Below are 18,989 nucleotides of genomic sequence, written 5' to 3' on the forward strand. Positions count from 1 at the left end.
CCCATGGACATGAACCAAGACAGCAGGGATGGAGGAGGGTACCAGGCAGAGGGGGGCAAATGGGAAAAAAATTGGGACAACTGTAATAGCATAATCAATAAAATATACTTAAAATAACAGAAGAAAAATTTCCAAAGCTGACTACAGATGGAAAGGACCCATAGTACCAAGCCGAATGAATGAATGTTGCGTACATCTTAGTGAGAATTTAAAATTTCAAAGGTAATGAGAAAATTATAAAATATTCTAGAGAGTAGAGGTGGATAAGATCCAGATCAGCATCACAGTTTTTATCTAGAAGTCTATAACTGACCTACTCTGTCAAACATGAGGTTAAAATGAAGCAATTTTCAGGTATTAGGAAGTTTATCTCTTGACTATCCTTTTTGAAATGAAGTTACTAGAGAATATGCTTTAGCAAAATGTAAAAGAAACCCAAGAAAGGAGAAATCATGGAATCTAAAAAGTGAAACTTTCACAGGAGTGAAAGAAAAAAATATGGGGAAAATCCTAGGATTCAGCAGGCCTGTAAAATAGTTGTGCCAAAAGAGAAGTCAATTCCATACAGAATGTCTTCAAGAACAAAGTGGTTTATTTTAACAATGTATAGCTTTCTTTAAGTGGTGGGTCTCAACAGATATGGTTTAAGGTTGACAAATCAAATAATAAGAGTTACAGTGATAACTGCAGGAATTGAATTCCTTTATCAGAGTAGTACTGGTAAAAGATTTGCCTTTTTTCCTTGGGCTTTGGAAGAATTAAATGAACCATAGGTTTGATGAAACAAAAGGCAATCTTTAGCTTCTTTACATGTTTGTGTGTAGGTATAAGACACTTACTAGAACTACACTGATAAAGACATAGAGTAGATACTGTATAAGTAAACAGATATTAGTTATTAAAATTAAACTTCAGCCCTGGCCAACATGGCTCAGTTGGTTGGGCATTTTCCTGCAAACCTAAAGTTCAAATGTTTGATTCCTGGTCAGGGCACATGAATAGGTTCAGTCCTTGGTAGGGGCACATATGAGAGGCAACCAATTGATGTTTTTCTCTCACATCAATGTTCTCTCCCTCTCTTTTTCCCTCCCTTTCCCTCTCTTTTAAATCAATGAGCATGTCCTTGGATGAGGATAAAATAAAATAAATAAATAGAAATAAAATTAATCTTCAGTTGGCAAGAAAATAATATATAATTTATTTTTAACCCTAAGTTCCTTCCTTCCAATCTTTAGTCTCTTTGTTTCAATCCTGTATATTAGGTGATAAAGAGAATAGAAAGAATTACAAAACATAATCTCCTTCTTGAAGGAGCTTGAGGTATCCAGTTAGGAAGAAAAGAGAGAGCCCATGTAACAGAAATGACTAACAAAGGCAGTAAATAAATACAAAATAAGTAATACAGACAATAAGCATTATTAAAGGTTTTGTTTAGGAGTTGAACTGGACCTTGTACGATGGAAAGGGAAGAGGGACAAACTGAGCCTTGTTGACTGAGTGGGTTAGGGAGAGGGGTGGGTGTGTGTCATGTGCCTAAATGTCTAGAGTCAAGAAATCGAGAGTTGTGAACACAGAACAAGTAGTAGACCAAAGTCGAATAGGTATGGTATCTTGTTTGGGAGACAAGAGAAAACAAAACATTGGGTAGATTGGGGCTAGATTTTGGTGAATTTTGGACTTTGAAACAGGATTTTCCCTTCAGGCAATGGAGAATCTGACGGCTTTTAAAACAGGACATTAATCAGTCGTCGGCAGCCGTCCGTCTCGAGAGACGATGGTGTAGCTTCTTAAGAGTCTATCTGCACCGCCGAAAATGGCTGTGCAGTCCGACTCGGGAGTGACATGGTATCTGTCTCCTCCCGTGTTGAATCGACATCTTGCGATGACGCTGGAGTGTCCTCTCCAGTGAAGCTGAAGCTACAGAGCCTGGGCAGGGTGATATGGAGGGTCTGCTGTTGCCCATGCAGCAGACCCCCCCTCTCTTCGCAGCTGAAGGGTCCAAGGGAAAGACGGAGTCAATACAGCTTGGTTTCAGGTGCGCCGCAGGAGTTGCCGGTGTTGACTACAACGTCAAACCGCCTTAGGGACTCCGGCTCCGGATTTTCTGTCGGGGTTTACTCCCTTAGCCTTTCCCCTGAAGAGGTATACCGCAAGGCAGCGGAGGTTTTTTGGAGTCAGAGTTTTCCTTCTCTGATTAATCAGTACAAGGTGATTAAATAGGTAAATGTAGTTGAGCTGTCATGGATGAGATGAAGGGAAGAAAGTAGGAAGCAAGCTGAGTGGGGGAGTTATTGCAGTAGTCCCAGTATAACATGGTAACTGGTAAAAATGGTTATTAAAAGGAAAGAATGGATGAAAGTTATAACTGACAAGAATGAGAAACAAAGGATAGTTAAAGAGCTCAACACAGAAAGATTAAATGACTTACCTAAAGTTATACTACTTTGTAGCAAAGCCCTGACTAGAATTTCTGTCCATTTTTTAATAGAATTTTAAGGTTCATTCGTTTTAGCAGGTAATTATTGAGACATAATATGTACCAGGTACTAACAGAGATGTACTTCTAGGATTTCATTTTTTAATTTTTTGATTTCTTATCCTTGTTAGCTTTAGTTTTTTGACTATGTAAGATAGGAGGTGGCACATAGAGCCCACAGCCCAACCATCTGTTTTTATAAATCATTTTATTGGAACACAGCCACACTCATTTGTTTATGTATTCTCTGTGGCTGCTTTTGCACTGCAATGCAGAGTTGAGAAGAGCAATAAGATGGTATAAACCTGCAGGCCTGAAATATTTACTATCTGATCCTTGAAGAAATTGTTTTGATTCCTGATGTAAAGCATTAACATGCTTCCCAAAGTCTTACACTCAGTTAAGTGTTATTACCTTTGATATCCCCTCTGTACCATTCCCCACTCCTAGTGCTTATTTTTGGCTTATTGTTTTCACATTTGTTTGTTTGTTTTTTTAAATTTATTTGTTTATTTATTTTTAGAGAGAGGGGAAAGGAGAAAGAGAGGGAGAGAAACATCATTGTGTGGTTGCCTCTCACTCACGCCCCCAACTGGGGACCCGATGTGAAACCTAGTTATGTACCCTGACTGGGAATTGAACCAGCGATACTAGGTTCGCAGGCTGACGCTCACGTTTGTTTTTGTAAAAATAAGCAGATATATGTATTGGGTTGGCCAAAAAGTTCGTTTAGTTTTTTTCTGTAAAGTAAAAGACACATTTTTTTATTTTCACCAGTAACTATTGATTTTGATATTTTGAGTATGCCTGCTATCTCCCATGTGGTATAACGTTGATTGTTTTCAATTAATGTCTTGGTTTGATCACTATCAGCTTCAACCGGTCTACCCGACCATGGAGCATTTTCCAGTGAGAAATCTCCAGTATGAAACTTTAGAAGTCACTTTTGACATGTTAGATCAATCACAGCACTGCACAAATCTTTTTGTGCTTCAGTTGCATCTTTATCTTTCTTGAAATAATAAAGCATAAAATGCCAAAAATGTTGCCTTTCTTCCATCTCCAATATTAAAATGGCTACACAAAAATTCACCAATTTTGCTGTGGTTTTTTTTTTAAATGGACAGTGGTATGACAGCTGTCATAATACAATCTAACAAAATTATTTCAAATGAAGTTAAAGACAACTAAGTGCTACTAGAGCCATCTTACGGGAAAAACCAAATGAACTTTTTGGCCAACCTAATGCGTTTTCTTGATTTATCTTTTTCTTACACAAAAAGTTGTTACTATGTGTGCTCTTTCATGCTTTGTTTTTTCATTTAACAATACTTTCTGGATATAAGTTCTCGGATATCTTTCTCATTCTTTATTATATTTTATAGTACTACAGTGTGTATATTTGCTATAATTTATTCTGTGCTTAAGCAGACATCTAGGTAGTTTCCAATATTTTACAATTTTAAATAATGCTGCATCTTGTACATATGTATTTTTATATTATTGAAAGTATGTCTTCAGGGTAGATACCACGAAGTGAGAATGCTGGGTTAAAGGGTGAATGTGTGTATGTGTGTGTGTGTTAGATATTGCCAAATTCCCAACTATAAGGATTGTATCATTTTATATTGCCAACTGCAGTGTATGAACATACCAGTTTCTCCACAAGGACTACTAACTTAATTGTGCCAAGTAATGACATTAAAATATACTTCTCATTTGTCTTCACCATCACTTCAAAGAAGACATCATTTTTAAAAATCCTCACCCAAGGATATATTTATTGATTTTAGAGAGAGAAGAAGGGGGAGGGAAGAAAGGAGAGAGAGAGACTTCAATGTGAGAGAGAAACATCGATGTGAGAGACAAACATTGATCGGTTGCCTCCCCTGTGTGTCCTGACTGGGGACCAAACCTGCAACCTAATATGTACCCCAACTAGGGATTGAACCCATAACCCAGCTATGTGCCCTGACTGAGGATCCAACCGGCAACCTTTTTTTGTTGTACAGGATGATGGTCCAACCAACTGAGCTACCTGGCCAGAGCAAGAAAGACCATTTTAATAAGAGAGGAAGGATATAATCAAAATGAAGGATAAAAACAGCTCTTTAATTTTTCTTTTTTGCTGAAGACAAATGCATCTCTACCTGATAATCAGAGGAATCTTTTAAAAATTTTAAATCTGGTCATGTCTCTCTTGAAATCCTCCAGACTTTTCACAACTCCTCAGATCTTAACATGGCTTTATCATGGCCTGTGAGTACATGTAAGATTTCAGCCCTCTATCTCCAGCCTCTTTGACTTTGTTTTAATCCTTTCAGTATACCAAGTTCTCTTCACAGGGTCTTTGCATGTGCTACTTTCCTTGCCACCTTACAGAAATAGACATGTCAAAAAAAAAGTTTATATCCTGGCTCTAGTTTAACTTTTTATGTGACCCTGTGCAAATTACTTATTACCCTTTTAGTTCTTTAGTTTCCTCAACCTAAGTAAGGTGAGGTGGTTGTTTCAGATGACTTTTATGTTCCTTCAGTTCTAAACTGTGAATTTACAACAGTGTGTTAATTGCTGGTATAAGGGCAGTAAAAGGTAATGTAAAAAAAATACAATAAAGATTAAATTTTTAAAAAGTTTTATTTAGCCAAATAAATAAATATTATAAATAAACAAACTGAATTTACCAGAAGCCATTTTGATATGAAGATAATGAAACTCAGCACATTCACCCCATAGGTATTAACTATAACTTGGCTGTAAGTATATAATACATATTTGTTTCTTATTCTTAATACAATATTTTCTTAAACTTTAATTATTTTAAAAAATTACTTAATTGAATCTATATGAGTAAAGCAGGCTTTCGAGTTTGAAAATTAGTTCATGAATTATCTTTACTTCTGTGGTCCCATCTCTTGGATTGTTTTTGCCATTGCCATTGCACAAAGTGATGAGAGAGATAATTTTGTATCCTTTGAAGCAGTTATTGGAGTGATCATTTTGAGAGAGGGAAGAAAGGGAAAGCTTGGTAGAGAAGTTTGCCTGTAGTTAATTTTGTATTCTCTTATTATCCTGGTCTGTTGTCCTGTTTAAATGATATTCTTTGTACTTCTATAAAATTGACTATCAGAAATGGGTAACAGATATCAGGGATGAAGAAAGATATAAAGTAGAAATTTGAGATTTAGTGGTTTTCGGATTATGTATATGTTGATCTCTGGAAAATTTTGCTAATTAAATATTGTTGATCATTAATACTTGGGTTGATTTAAATTAAATATGTTCTGTGACCTTAAGTTTGTCCACTAGTCCTTTTTAATTTGGAAATTATTTCTTAGAGGTCATGTTATAAATGGATAAATTGGTTTTTAGGCCAGCCGAATAAAGCTCTTTAAAAACAGTTTACCTTACTTAGGATTACCTTCAACTACTAGTAAGCTCTGTCTATAAAAATTGCTATATAAAAATTCTTACACAGTGAGTAAAAAGCACTAGATCACATCTTCATTTGTGACATGTTTGATTGGCATGTAGGCATTAAAATAGTTTGGGTGTGGGGAGGTAGTAAAGATAATGCTAGGCAATAGTTCCTTTTTTTTTTTTCCCCCAAATGGACAAAGTACTTTTATTGGACAAACTTCAGTCCTGTGACAATTCAAGTTATAATCGTATGAAAATATGAGCTGAGGTAAATAAACAAAAATAAAAGCAAAGCAAAAAACATTCCCACTGAGAATTGCCATAATTTCTGCCTCCAAATGACAGCCCTTTCAAGATAAATATATGGCAAAAATTAATGCATACAAATTATGCAGAAAACACAAGCTTAATCTTTAGGCAATAGTAACTTAATGTATTGACAAAAGACCAGGTTCCTGATTCATCAGGGGTCCAGAATTACAAGACCAGAAGTCTGTTGCTTCAGTCTCTTGCTAGTTACTATACCATTCATAAATTAAATGTTTCTCAGCTAATGTTCCATTATTGTATTTTCTATTCCTCAACTTTCTTTTTTTCCTTCCTTCCTTCCTTCCTCCCATGCAACCACCCTCTCTCCCTCTCACCTTTCCTCTCTCCCTCCCTCCCTCCCTCTGTCTGTCTCCTCACCCCAGGATATGTTTCTTGATTTTAGAGGGAGAGGAAGGAAAAAAGAGAGAATGATTGGCCACCACCCTTCCACCCACAACCTTTTGGTGGCGGGGATGACACTCCAACCAACTGAGCCACCCTGCCAGGGCTGAGTGGCTAATTTCTTTAAATACTAATATTTGTAATTCAGAACTATACCTCAAATTTGCTTTTAGTATTTTGAATGTAGAATATAAAGTCAGAACTCCTTGATAAAATAGTATCTTTAGTTTCTTTAAGTTTTCTATGGCTGTATTATATACAGTGCATGTATTTTAATACATTCTTTTAGTAAGGTAGTTACTTGGTATCTGCTCAGAAAAGATCATTTCTAAATTCAGAAGATGAGACATCTTCTCATCTTACTTCTGTTTCTTTGAAGGGAGTTAATGTGGAAAGGAAGATTAGTTAAATCATCTTCTTTTACAAAGGTGTTGAAAACAATGGGCACTTTTTTTGGGAGGAAAGGCTTAGTACTGTCACTTTAAAGTGACAAAAAATAAAATTCTCAGTTTTATTAATATAGGTTTTCTTGGTAAAGGAGAAAGAAAATACTCTATCAATATATAATTTACCATAAAGTGCAACTCTAGCAAAGGTATATAATGTTAGTCCTCCTTTTGTACCTGTAGGTAAGATTTACCCAGGACTTGGAGTTCTAAATGCAAAAACAAGTAATTGTTATGTTACATATTTCTTTGTGAAGAATCCTACAAAACTTTTGACTCATCTTCCTGTTGACCAGAGGGCAAGAAAAATTTCACCAATGAGTGCATTAATAATAACTGATGACTTGCTTTTCTTGTATTTTAAAGTAATATCATATTAATGAGATCTTGGTCACAGATTTTTATGCCAAGGAAAATTCTGAGAAATCTGTGTAACAAACTCCCACCCTTTCCTCCACATTAGTAAATTGTTACTTGCTTTTCAACTCAAAAACACACAGGGTGGAGGTAAAAGTAAGTTTACAGTTAATCGTATGAAAAATAATACAATAGTAAATAATAACATAAGAATAAACTTTTTCCGGGTACTCAAAACTTAAACCTACTTTTGCCCCACCCTGTGTTTTTTGAGTGCTCAGTGTATTTCATCTCCGAAGAGTGATATAAAATAAAAGTACTTAAAATCAATTAAAGAAAACATGTTTACAGCATGTGTACTTCTTTTGGGATATAAAAGGCCATGCTTAATTTCTTCACTAGGTTTTTTTTTTCTTTTAAGGATTTATTTTGCTAGATTTATCTAAAGGAAACCGTGGATCTCTAAAGAAAATGTCCCACTGTTATTTTATTGAAAATGGGCTTCTCCTCTAGCAAATGACTATGATTCCTCTGAAATCATTGCAGCACAAACACAGAGAACAGCAAAAATCAAATTAAATCTTAAGAGTATTTGTCCACAGTCATATTCAGGACTTGAAAGAGTAAGATGTAAAAATCAGATAGATTAAATGCTGAATTGAAATGTTATATGTCTTTTTTTCTCAAATAAAAAAAATTTTTTAGTTAACTTTGGAGAACTGTTTGGATTTGAAAGTAAAGATATGTTGGAAAAGGAGAAAGTTTCACTATAGTTGATACATCCTATCTATATTATACCTCAAAACAATTTTTTAAAAATTGATTTTTTTACATTACTCTCTATTTTCATTTATGTTACTATAGCATAAGAAACATGATTAGTAGTCTCAATTCGAATAAAATAGAAATTAGGCATATGCTGAATAAAAATATTACTTAAAACCTTTAGTATTTGTGAATCATTTAGTATAAAATTAAGAACTTCAAAGGCAGTACAGATGGTCAACACATGATTTAAGTCATAATCACTTTTAGACTGAACAACTTTTCAAGGGATTTTTTAATGAAGAGAAAGGCACAAATCAAAATGGCTAAGAAAAATAAAATGGAGTGTATATAAGAATAGAATACATTTGAATTCTCTTAACACATTGAATACAACTTTTTTTTTATACTAAAAACTTTAAAATGTCCACGTGCTTATTTCCTTTCAAAGGTGGAGAGCTTGTTATTCAGTAAAACTTCACAGTTGAAGCAACCTGGAGGTTCTGTTCCAGTGAAGTTCCAGTGGTTTCATTTCAAGCAGCTTATGTTGCAGATTCATTGTTTAATATCTTAGTTCTTAAGGTCTGTAGGTTGTGCTGAATAAAGTCCTCTGTGCCTTGAACGGCAGAGAATCTGGAGTCATTTCTCCTAGCAGACCAGCTTTTCATCTTTATTGAATTCTGAATTGTGTCTGACGTGAAGTAGTAAACTATTGGGTCAAAGCAACAGTTTGAAACGGCAATGCAGAGAGTGATTGGGTACATGGTCCTTACTGCTGCCACTGCTAAGCAGTTAACAAATGCCTGTGTTCTCATAAGAGAATATAAAATAAGGTTGACATTATAAGGCACAAAACAGAAACAGAATATGACCAAATGTACAAAAATCATTTTTAAAACTTTAGTTTTGTTCATTTTGCTTCTACTTAATGTAACAGGTTTATTTAAAGTTCTTAGCACCATACTAGAACAAGTAACATTTAAAATCAGAGGAATAAAAAATCCCACTATTTCAATGAAAATTACAATCCTGGAGAGATAGGTTTTCCATGTGGCTTCTGGGAAATTTTCAAAACAGGCTTCTGAGGTATTGTTACCCCGAGAGTGGGTAGACTGAAAAAAAACTGCTGGTGCACTTCCTCCCATCACAGTTAACCACACAGCAATGCAAACGATTTTTGCATTTCGTTTGGTTCTTAGAGTCTTTGACTTAAATGGGTAAACAATTGCCAGAAATCGATCGACACTAATGCAGGTTAAGAACAGAATGCTTCCGTACATGTTGGTATAAAACAGCATCACTGAAATTTTACAAAGTAAATCTCCAAATGGCCAATTCCGTGCTGCAAAGTAAAAAATCCTAAAGGGCAGAGTGAAAACAAAAAGCAAGTCTGACATTGCCAAGTTAATCATGTATGTCGTAGTTTCATTTCGCACTTTGAGGGTGCAGATGAAAATGTATATGGCAACACAGTTGGATATTAACCCAAGCAGAAACACCATACTAAACATGTACCCATACAAAGTGTACTTAAAGGAGTCATCATAGGAGCATTGGGAGCTGTTATTGCTTACCATTATAAAAGCACATTCAGTTCACTGTGTTGAAGTCCTTCGGTCAGCAGCAGCCTCCTTTGGTATTCAGATTGTGACCACTTTAAAACCTCTAATGTATTTGTAAATTCTTTGGATCTCTGGGCAGTTTTATAAATATTTCATTTTTTCCAGAGTCTCGAAAAGAAACATGAAATTTGTTGCTTTAAAGTTTCCGCTTGGTTCTTCAACAGGAAAATAGTCTCATTTTCTAGTTTCCAGAAAATCTGTGAATCCAGAGTTTGAGGGCTTGTTAATCTCGACGAGCAACCTTTAAAAAATGTGGTCAGTGAAGCCAACCCATTGGATTATAAATTGTAAAGAAACGCTGCGTTCTGAGATGGAATAAATCTACTCGTCTGGTAAACTTGTATTTCAGTAGTCAGGATGATATTACAAGATTAAAGTTTTTTTTATGGTCCAGAATGTTTAAGCTAAAGTTAGCAATTTTATTTTGCTTTTCAATGCAGATTTTCAGAGACTTAAACATTCCCAATTTGGTCTAATTTACTTCTTGCTTTCTTTAAACGAAGTTTTCCTTCTTGGTTTTCCAGTAGTGGATCCCAGATGGTGGTTAAGAAGTCTTTTAAATGTTCCGAAATAAATTCCTAAGCGTGTTAGCTCTTGCTGAAACGAGGGCTTTTCCTCTGTTGCCAGCTGTATTGAGTGATGGACTTTGAAGTGCAAAATAAAGGCTTGCTAGATTTGTAATATGACATCACAGGAAGAAGAGGCTGGGCTTGGATAAAGAAAGGTTTCAGCCCAGTTTGTTTGCAGTTCTTTAATCTGATAATGTCTGCTGAGGATATACCTAGGAGGCTTGCAAATAGTCTCTGGTTAGCTGAGACATCTGGCCATTGACTCTTACGTGGAAATGCTGGCTCGGGTGGGTGATGGCCATCTATCTCTGAGGGAATATCTCTCTCTGTCTCTGTCTGTCTCTCTCTCTCTGTCTCTGTCTCTCTCTGTCTCTCTCTCTTTCTCCTTCCCCTTCCTTCCTTCCTTTCTTTTTCTTCCTTTTTCTTTTCCCTTCCTTCCTTCCTTTCTTTTTCTTCCTTTTTCTTTTCCCTTCCTTCCTTCCTTCCTTCCTTTTCTTTTCTTTCTTTCTTTCTTTCTTTCTTTCTTTCTTTCTTTCTTTCTTTCTTTCTTTCTTTCTTTCTTTCTTTCTTTCTTTCTTTCTTTCTTTCCTTTTATTCTTTTTTCTGGTAGTAATAATTGAGAGAGAAAAAAAATCAGTATTAAGCCTGTTTTCTCTCTTGTTTGCTTTTATGTTTGGGATATGACAATTTTTTAGAAATAAAATGCATATGATTGTATTTTTAAATTGAAATTGTTAGTGATAATAAAGCATTTTTAAAAACTGTTTAATGACTGAAATAGAGAAATTTAGTTTTTGGGTATTTAAAGGATTTGATTGAAAGACCAGTGGTAGTTTTGCCACTCTTAGCTTCTGTTTTCCATAATTGTTCCTTAAGATTTAATTTAATGGTAATGATTGTGAATGTCTCCAATTCCAGATGTCTTTATTTTTTGATAAACAATTTTCTAACATTCTTTGCTCTTTCCTATAAAATTGAATTAATATTTTAGAACACTTTCTATTTATAAATTACTACTTTCACTAGAGAATAAATTCAGAAATATTTATATTTGGTGCAGTATTAATCTTAGGTACAGAATTAAATTGCATCTTTTCAAACAAATTTTATTTTCATTCCCTCAACCCTCCCCTTACCCTCTTAACATGACATTAACTGTATTTTGGAATATGGTTCATATTTGTCTTCATTTAAAAGCTCCTGTGAGTGGTTTCTCTATATATTTATATTTAAAGTATATTCATTTTTTAGAGCCCAAAGAAATTGGAGGAAGAAAGTATGTGCAATGGGTGTAGTTGAATGTAGATGTTATTTCCTCAAGAACTATAGATAGCACAACCTCTGCCACACGTTTTTCTTATTTTAAATTACCATTCTTCAGAAAAGGATATATATCCAGTTGTGTTTTACTGTTCTTATTTTCAAGTTTGGTTTAATTTGGGCTGAAACTCTTCCTTTTCATATCAATTAAGAAAATCTAGAGAATTTAAGAGCAATTTATTTTCCTTTATAAGTTACTTAGCTAATTTAAAAATAACGTGAAAAAAATTAAAAATAATATGTTGCAGTAACATTTTATGCTAATTTTGCATCTTTTTATTTTGAAATACACTCTCATGCTCAGCAACTTTTGTTAATGAGTCTCTTGAATTATAATCTATTTTTTGTTTTGACTGGGAAATTTATAATCAAGTGAAACACAAATATGAGTATTACTTATAATCAAGAAACTTAAAACTTTAAAGGACTGAATTTCTTTGTATGGCATTGGAATGGGAAAAAGGTAGTAAGTATGTGTGTGTTCATGTAAAAGCTAGCAGGAAACTTTGAGTAAACAATAATGAAAAAAGGAGTAGTTAGTTAATAAGCTTGTATTCTCATTGGAGAAAAAATTTTTCTATAGTTTCTTAGTAATGTACTTTCAAATTGATAATCTCTTTAGTCATTAATAAATAATGAAATATAAAGTTATATACTTTGACCTTATTTACTTCCACTTTCATTTTGAATATGGCATTTTATAAAATAATTAAAATGTATTCTACATTAGAATATTTTTTCACATATTAATGTTATTCACTAGGCTTCTTGTTCATTTAGCACTTTTTTTTTATGTGGGATTTATTGATGCTTAAAAATAGATAGATTACTGTTTGTTAAATTAAGCTTTTTCTTGTTACCAGCTAACTCTTATACAATGTTTGACCCTTAGTAGATACTCCATGCTTGCTGGTGAATGAAACATATCAATAAACCTGAGTTTTGTTAAAAGTTTCTACTGAGGAAGAGCAATAGCAGAGAGGCTGTTCGTTTCAACAAGGAGGAAGATTATTGAATGCTGGTTTTTTCAAGATATTTAATTAAGAGACTAAAGTGAAATTAGATACCTTGAAAATTTTTCAGATTAAGATTTGAAAAATATAGAGTAGCCACTTACAAAGAAATAAGTCCAGAGAATTGAATATATTTAATAGGTGCTTTTGTATTTGATAGACTCCAACCAAACTGTTAATTCAATATGAGATTTGTATACTTATGAAAGTTAAGTCTGAATCAACTTGTTTCTTGTATGGAGTTCTTAGAGGGTATAATAACAGGTACAACTGATTTGAAATTCAGCGAGTCTTATTATGCAGTCCATTGCTATTCAAATTTTAATTACATAAAGAAACCAGGTAAATAGCCAGACAGCGTATGAAGTAGATGTTTTTATTAATCACTACAGTAATGGTACAAATCATTTAGTTGTAAAACTAATTTTGATCGGTTTGAGAGAGAGTAGTATTCTATTAGTTAACCATTAGAAGTTTAAGGATTTTGGTAACTTCTGAGTTCTTGACTAAATTTCTTCTACAACTGTGGCTTTGAGGAGGCTGTAAAATGAGGGAGCTGCACTGCTTATAGGTCCCTTGCTGCTTCTGTATCTGATTCTGATTCCTTGAATACTTTGAATGCTTAAGCTGTTAGGGTGGTTTAAAATTTGTTCAAGTCCAAAAGAAAGGGTGAAACAGTAAAATTTTAAAATGTAACAAAAATATTCAAAATTTATTTATTGTGAATATAACAAATGTTTGCCATGATGAGATGTAGCTCTTCAAGATTCTTTTCCATCTCAAATTTACACGTATGAAAAAAAGCCAAAGTTTTTCTTCATTTTGCATTCTTCTGAAGCCTATTAGGATAAATTTTCTGTTTAAGTTTAGAATTGAACAGAACTTTTGCAGTTTGAGAAATGAACATTTGTAATTTATGTTGATATAATGTATTTATTTTATATAAAAAATATCTTTTAGCCTAACAGGAAAATTTATTAAATTCTAGAAAAATTTAGTATTACTGTAAGTGATTTACCTTTCTATCATTACTTCAAACACTTAACACTCTTTGTCACTCTTTACCCAAGTTCAAAGGGTTGAATATCTTGTAGGGTGTACAGCAAACTAAAAGTGGGTGGGAACAATGGTTGAAGCAGGTTCAAGCCAAGAGGGTAGTGGAAATTAAGAGGAGCAGGAATGTTGGTATGGTACAAGATTTAAAACCTGAGTAAATATGTTTATCACTGCAAACACTTGAATTGTCTGTTCTTCCTTTTTTCCTATATCTGCCTGCTTATTTCTGCCTCTTAAAATTCTATCAGATTTTCTATGGAGACCTCTCAATCACATCAATTCCTTTTTAGTACTTCCTCAATATTTAGTTTGTCTTCCTTTTAGGACATATACATGCAATTCATTTAAGATTAAAAAATAAGTAAATAAATGTAATACAGAGTGTGACAATAGATGTTTGTTCAGAATGGCGATGAGTGTCAATCAAGTCAATTAAAGGGCCCCCCAGAGAAGATGTGTCTAACTAGCCTTTAAAATTGAATAAAGATTTCAAATTTCAAGTCCTGAAGCCTAGAGCCATACCTGGTCATAATATTTAAGATAAAAAGTATAGCACCATTAGTATAGTCGTGTTGTCTTAAACTCACAGAAAATGATGTGACTGTTTTCTCAATTCTTGCGAGGGTGCTACAAAAATAAATTACACTGTAAATTCCTAAAAGAGAAGTTAATTCATCAATACAACAGTACTTTGGTTATAAAGACTTAATTTAGTTATAAAATCCAGTTGAGGAAGACTAGGTGGATTGTGGTTTTCAAGAATCTTTCACCTACTTCAGAAACAAGCAAGGAGTTGTGAAAAAAAACAATTTGACTAGATGGTAAGTGACTTAGATTCTAGTCCCAGCTGTGCTACTAAAAATTAACGTAACCTTGAGCAAATAATTTAACTTCTCTATTGTGTATTTGTAAAAGGAGAGTACTGAATTAGCCTATTTCTATCTAATTTAATCTTCACACTAATTTTGAATGACAGACAGAGCATATATTGTCTTGATTTTACAGATTAAGAAACTGATTTCAGAGAAGTTATGATTTGCCTAGGATTACAAGAATTTTGTTTTTATATGTGTAAGCTATATAGACATTTTTTTAAATAGTAAATTCTAAAATTGTAATATAAATTTAACCTAACCTCTTAAAAGGTTTTCATTTTTCTTTAGATTAAAATCATATTGCAACACTTCTTTTTTAGTTTCATCTATATTGATTAAATAAAAATGGCTGGAATTGTGAAAAGTACTGTGCCACATTTTATACAGAGGAAGGAAGTATTTCTGCTTTTAAATAATTAGAACAAGGGATTTCTGTGAATTGTAAATTTGACATTTTGCAGCCATGTTTATTCAGAAATCCAGGTATTATTTAGTTTATTTTAATAAATATTTATTGACTTTTTTTTCCCGTTACTGAGGGGTAGAGATAGGAAGACTAGCTCTCTCAGGGTACTTCCTAGAAAGCTAAATGTTTGTGGCTAGAAAGTTACTGTTTGATATACCTGACTTCTTTTGTTCCCAGTAATGAAATGGGATGCATATTAAAAGTTAAGTATTTTTGTTTCCAGATTTGTATGTGCTGGTTATACATGGTATGAAATACAAGGGCAAAATGTTTTTAGAAAACCAAGTTCAATGCTTTGGAGTAGCTTAGAGGCAAGTATATATGTCATTGGGTTAGATGTGTATATAACTTCTGTTAAATATTTACAGGGGATGCCATAAGAAACTGGGGGGTTGATTCTCTAGTTCTCAGATTGCTTTGTGTCTTTATTTCCTCACTCTACACATAGTGAAAATCATAAACACACATTATTGGTATGGTCTACGAAAGAAAAACAACTTGGAACTCTACTCAAAAAGAACCCTGACCCTACATAGAGTTTTTAATTAATATACATTTTATATTTTTAAAAATTCAAGTAAAAATTTTTTTAAAAAATATATGTATCGTTTGCCCTGCCCAGGTTGGTCAGTGGTTGGAGTATCATCTTGTACATGAAAAGGTTGCAGTTTGATCCCTGGTAAGGGTGCCTACGGGAGGCAACAGATCCATGTTTCTCTCCCACATTGGTATTTCTCTCTTCCTCTCCACCCCTACCCCCTCCTCCCTCTCTTGCCCCCTTCCTCTCTTTCTCTAAAATCAATAAGCATATCCTCAGGTGAAGATTTTTAAAACTATATGTATGTATCATTTAAAAATGATTTCTGGTTTAGCTTTTTTGATTAAGTGGTGTCAGTCTCACTCAATAAGACACCTTCTGTATCAGCAACAATTAACTGGCAAATGTAATGGAAAAAAATATTCCGTTTAAAACAATGTAGTATAAAATATCTTAAGAATGAACACTGAGGCGGAGCTGCCTCCAATGCCCAGCTCAGTTGGAAACTGCTCTGTCCAGCAGAGGTTTTGTGACCACCGTGGAACAAACTTATCCAGGACACTGTATTTTGTCTGGGGGGTAGGGAGGCCGCTGTTCCCTCTAGTAGAGAAAGCGCAAGACCTCCGTCCCTCATGCTTTTTATTGAGAAGGGTATGTATGGGAGATAAAAGGTCAAAATTCATAAATCATCAATAGCTTTTAGGCGCCTGGATTACAGTTGACAATTACAGATTACAAGTACCAATACAGAGGGCACAGTGACCAGTCTGTGTCAGGGGCTATTAAACATCTTGACACCACACTGGCATTAGGTACAAGGTTTCATACATTCCTTGCTAGAGATTGTTTATAGTTAACTAAGAGATAAGAAAAGCAGACCAAGTTCTAAAGCAAAATAAGCATTCTTTAAATCCAATTCCCATGGAAATCCTCTGAGTGGCCTGTCTGCCTCCGCCTTCCAGTGTTTTGTTGAGATTCAGAGGCCTGGGGGGGTGGGGAGGCTCACGGCTTGGGCTACAATTCCGGAAAAAGTGCAGGATCTAGATGAAAACAAAAGACCTAAAACTTTAATAAAGGCCATCAAAGAACAGTTTTGTGTGTATTTTATATAACATAGTAATTTATTTCTAAGAAAATTTGTCTTCCCCTCCCAGTTGTATTCCTATCAGTAGTATCTATTTCCCTATTCCCTCACCTAAATCAATTATCAAACTTTTAAATGTTTCTTAAATAGGTCAAAAGTGGTATCTTATTTAATTTGCATTTCTTTACTTTTGAGTGAAGTTGAGCCCAAGAATAGACCCCAGACTTAGTGGAACGTAACATATGGTAATGTTAGCATGTCAGATCACTGGAGAAAGAAAAATATGGATAATTCAATAAATGCAAATGAATCAGGATGGCAATTTGGGGAAAAAGCAGACTTTAAATTACTACTTATACCAAAATAAATTCTAGCTAGATCAAAATTTTTAATTTATAAAATGACTATTTTTAAAAATTCATAAAATTTCTAGTAAAAAATATTGAGTATGCTTATAAATTACTATTAAAGGTTTTCTAAGTATTATATGAAGTCTGTGGTATTTTTAAAAAAATACATTTGACTTAATTTTGTTTTGTTGCAAGAAACAACATAAACAATGTTGGAAGAAAATGTCAGTCTGTCATATTGTACTTTATATGATAAATGACTAATTTCTTTACAGAAATGTATCAGAATAAAACTAACAAAAATTGACAACCCATTCAAAAAAAGAGGAAAAGGATCTTAACAAGCATATCATTTTTTTCTTTAACTGAAAAGTGATTTTCAGTCAGTTTTAGGTACTCAAAATAATATTTTTATTTTTAAATTTGGGTCTTCAAAATAAAAATGAATGTACATTTGATTAGACTTGCTTTTCTTTTTTACAAATGGCAGGTTTTTAAGACCTAAGTCTATGCACATTACTGCAGATACACGTAAAAGTAGAAACACATTTGACTTAAAGCATTTATGCAGATGTTTTGCTCTTAACTAGAATTCAAAGAAATAAACTGGCTCTTCAACAGATACTGATATTCAAAGATATATGGAAGAATTAATTAGTAAGAGTCTAAGCCATTAGTAATCCATTCTCAGAACAAACTGTTTATAGTCACTTCTTTCATTGGTTTACTACTAGTGTGATCATTTTAATCTGATTTCACATTCTTGAAAAATTTGAGTATTTCCTATCAATACCAGAAGTTACCAGTGCTGTCTCAAGGTTAGAAACGAGACAGGAAGAGCTGACTACAAAAGGTCTTCTTTTAAAGCCTAGCCTTTTGCTGTGATTTTTAGTTTAGCTAAAGTGGACTGTTTAAGCCTGACCAACAAAGGTTGCTAGATTGTCATCCTCTTATATAGATACGGAAAAAGGATAGGCACATTTAAATTTCTTTCCTGCTCATGTTATCCTTTTTTCTGGGTATGCTAATATTTATTTGTTTATTCAATAGCAAATGTGTACTGAATGTCACCTGTGTGTAAAGTGCTCTTCTAGGTACTGGGAATGCAGCAGTGAATAAAATGAAATCCCTGAGCTTATCATTTATTTGGGGGAGACAGGAAATCAATAGATAAACAGTTATTCAGTTGCTCACATGGTGATAAGTTCTCTGAAGAAAAACATGTTTAGGGGAAAAAGGGGGATGTTTTGTATAAAAGGGCTTGCTGATAAGAGGACATTTGAACAGAGACTTGAAAGAAGTAAAGGAATGAAGCATGTGGATAATTCAGCAAATTAACCTTTAACTGATAAAGAATCTTTAAAAAGGCCTTCCTCAATCTGTATTTCCAGACTCATCTTCCATAACCTTACTCACTAGGTCATATCCACAAGGTTTTAATGGCAATTAGAAATATCTAAATATTGTTTCAATTTGATAAAATGCTGTGTGTCTACTTCTGAATTTTGATTTGCATGAAACCTCATAAACTGGAGATTTTGTTTGTTTGTGTTTGGCTACCAGACAATGTTCTTCAAACTAAATTCTTCTAGGAGAGTACCTATCTTTTATTAAAAAGGAGCCTCAGATCAACGGTTCAGTTTCAAGTCAGATCCCAACCTCCCTGTGCAGTTTTTAGATTTGTCTTTTACTTCTTGATGCTTTGCCTAGTACCTTTTACCTCAAAGGACTGAATGTTCTCCTCAGTTTCCCAGAGAGCAGTGACATTAGACAGTCTATATCAGTTGACTTCCTTGTCCTCTGTTAGTTATCTATCCTACATATGCCTGACTAAGCATCTAGGATTTTAAAGGTACTTATTTACCACTTGTCTTTTCTCCATGATAATATAATATCCTAATTTGTATCGACCTTCAGGTTC

At 33.8% G+C, this 18,989-nt stretch overlaps 2 protein-coding genes across 2 annotated transcripts in view; one reads left to right on the forward strand and one right to left on the reverse strand.

The window, feature by feature from the left end:
- The window catches only part of RB1 (RB transcriptional corepressor 1), a 239,554-nt gene that overhangs the window by 144,133 nt on the left and 76,432 nt on the right, over window positions 1-18,989 (forward strand). The window lies entirely within an intron of this gene.
- On the reverse strand, window positions 8,469-10,430 carry LPAR6 (lysophosphatidic acid receptor 6). Its single transcript, XM_090258289.1, has one exon. The coding sequence runs from the start codon at window positions 9,750-9,752 to the stop codon at window positions 8,718-8,720; it is 1,035 nt and encodes a 344-aa protein (XP_090114415.1). The 5' UTR covers window positions 9,753-10,430; the 3' UTR covers window positions 8,469-8,717.

This window comes from Furipterus horrens, unplaced genomic scaffold, assembly GCF_987537825.1.
Source record: "Furipterus horrens unplaced genomic scaffold, mFurHor1.1.pri manual_scaffold_12, whole genome shotgun sequence".
NCBI lineage: Eukaryota > Metazoa > Chordata > Mammalia > Chiroptera > Furipteridae > Furipterus > Furipterus horrens.

Excerpts from the sequence above, each read along its gene's own strand:
- LPAR6 (XM_090258289.1), bottom strand. The coding sequence starts at position 9,752 with ATGGTAAGCAATAACAGCTCCCAATGCTCCTATGATGACTCCTTTAAG.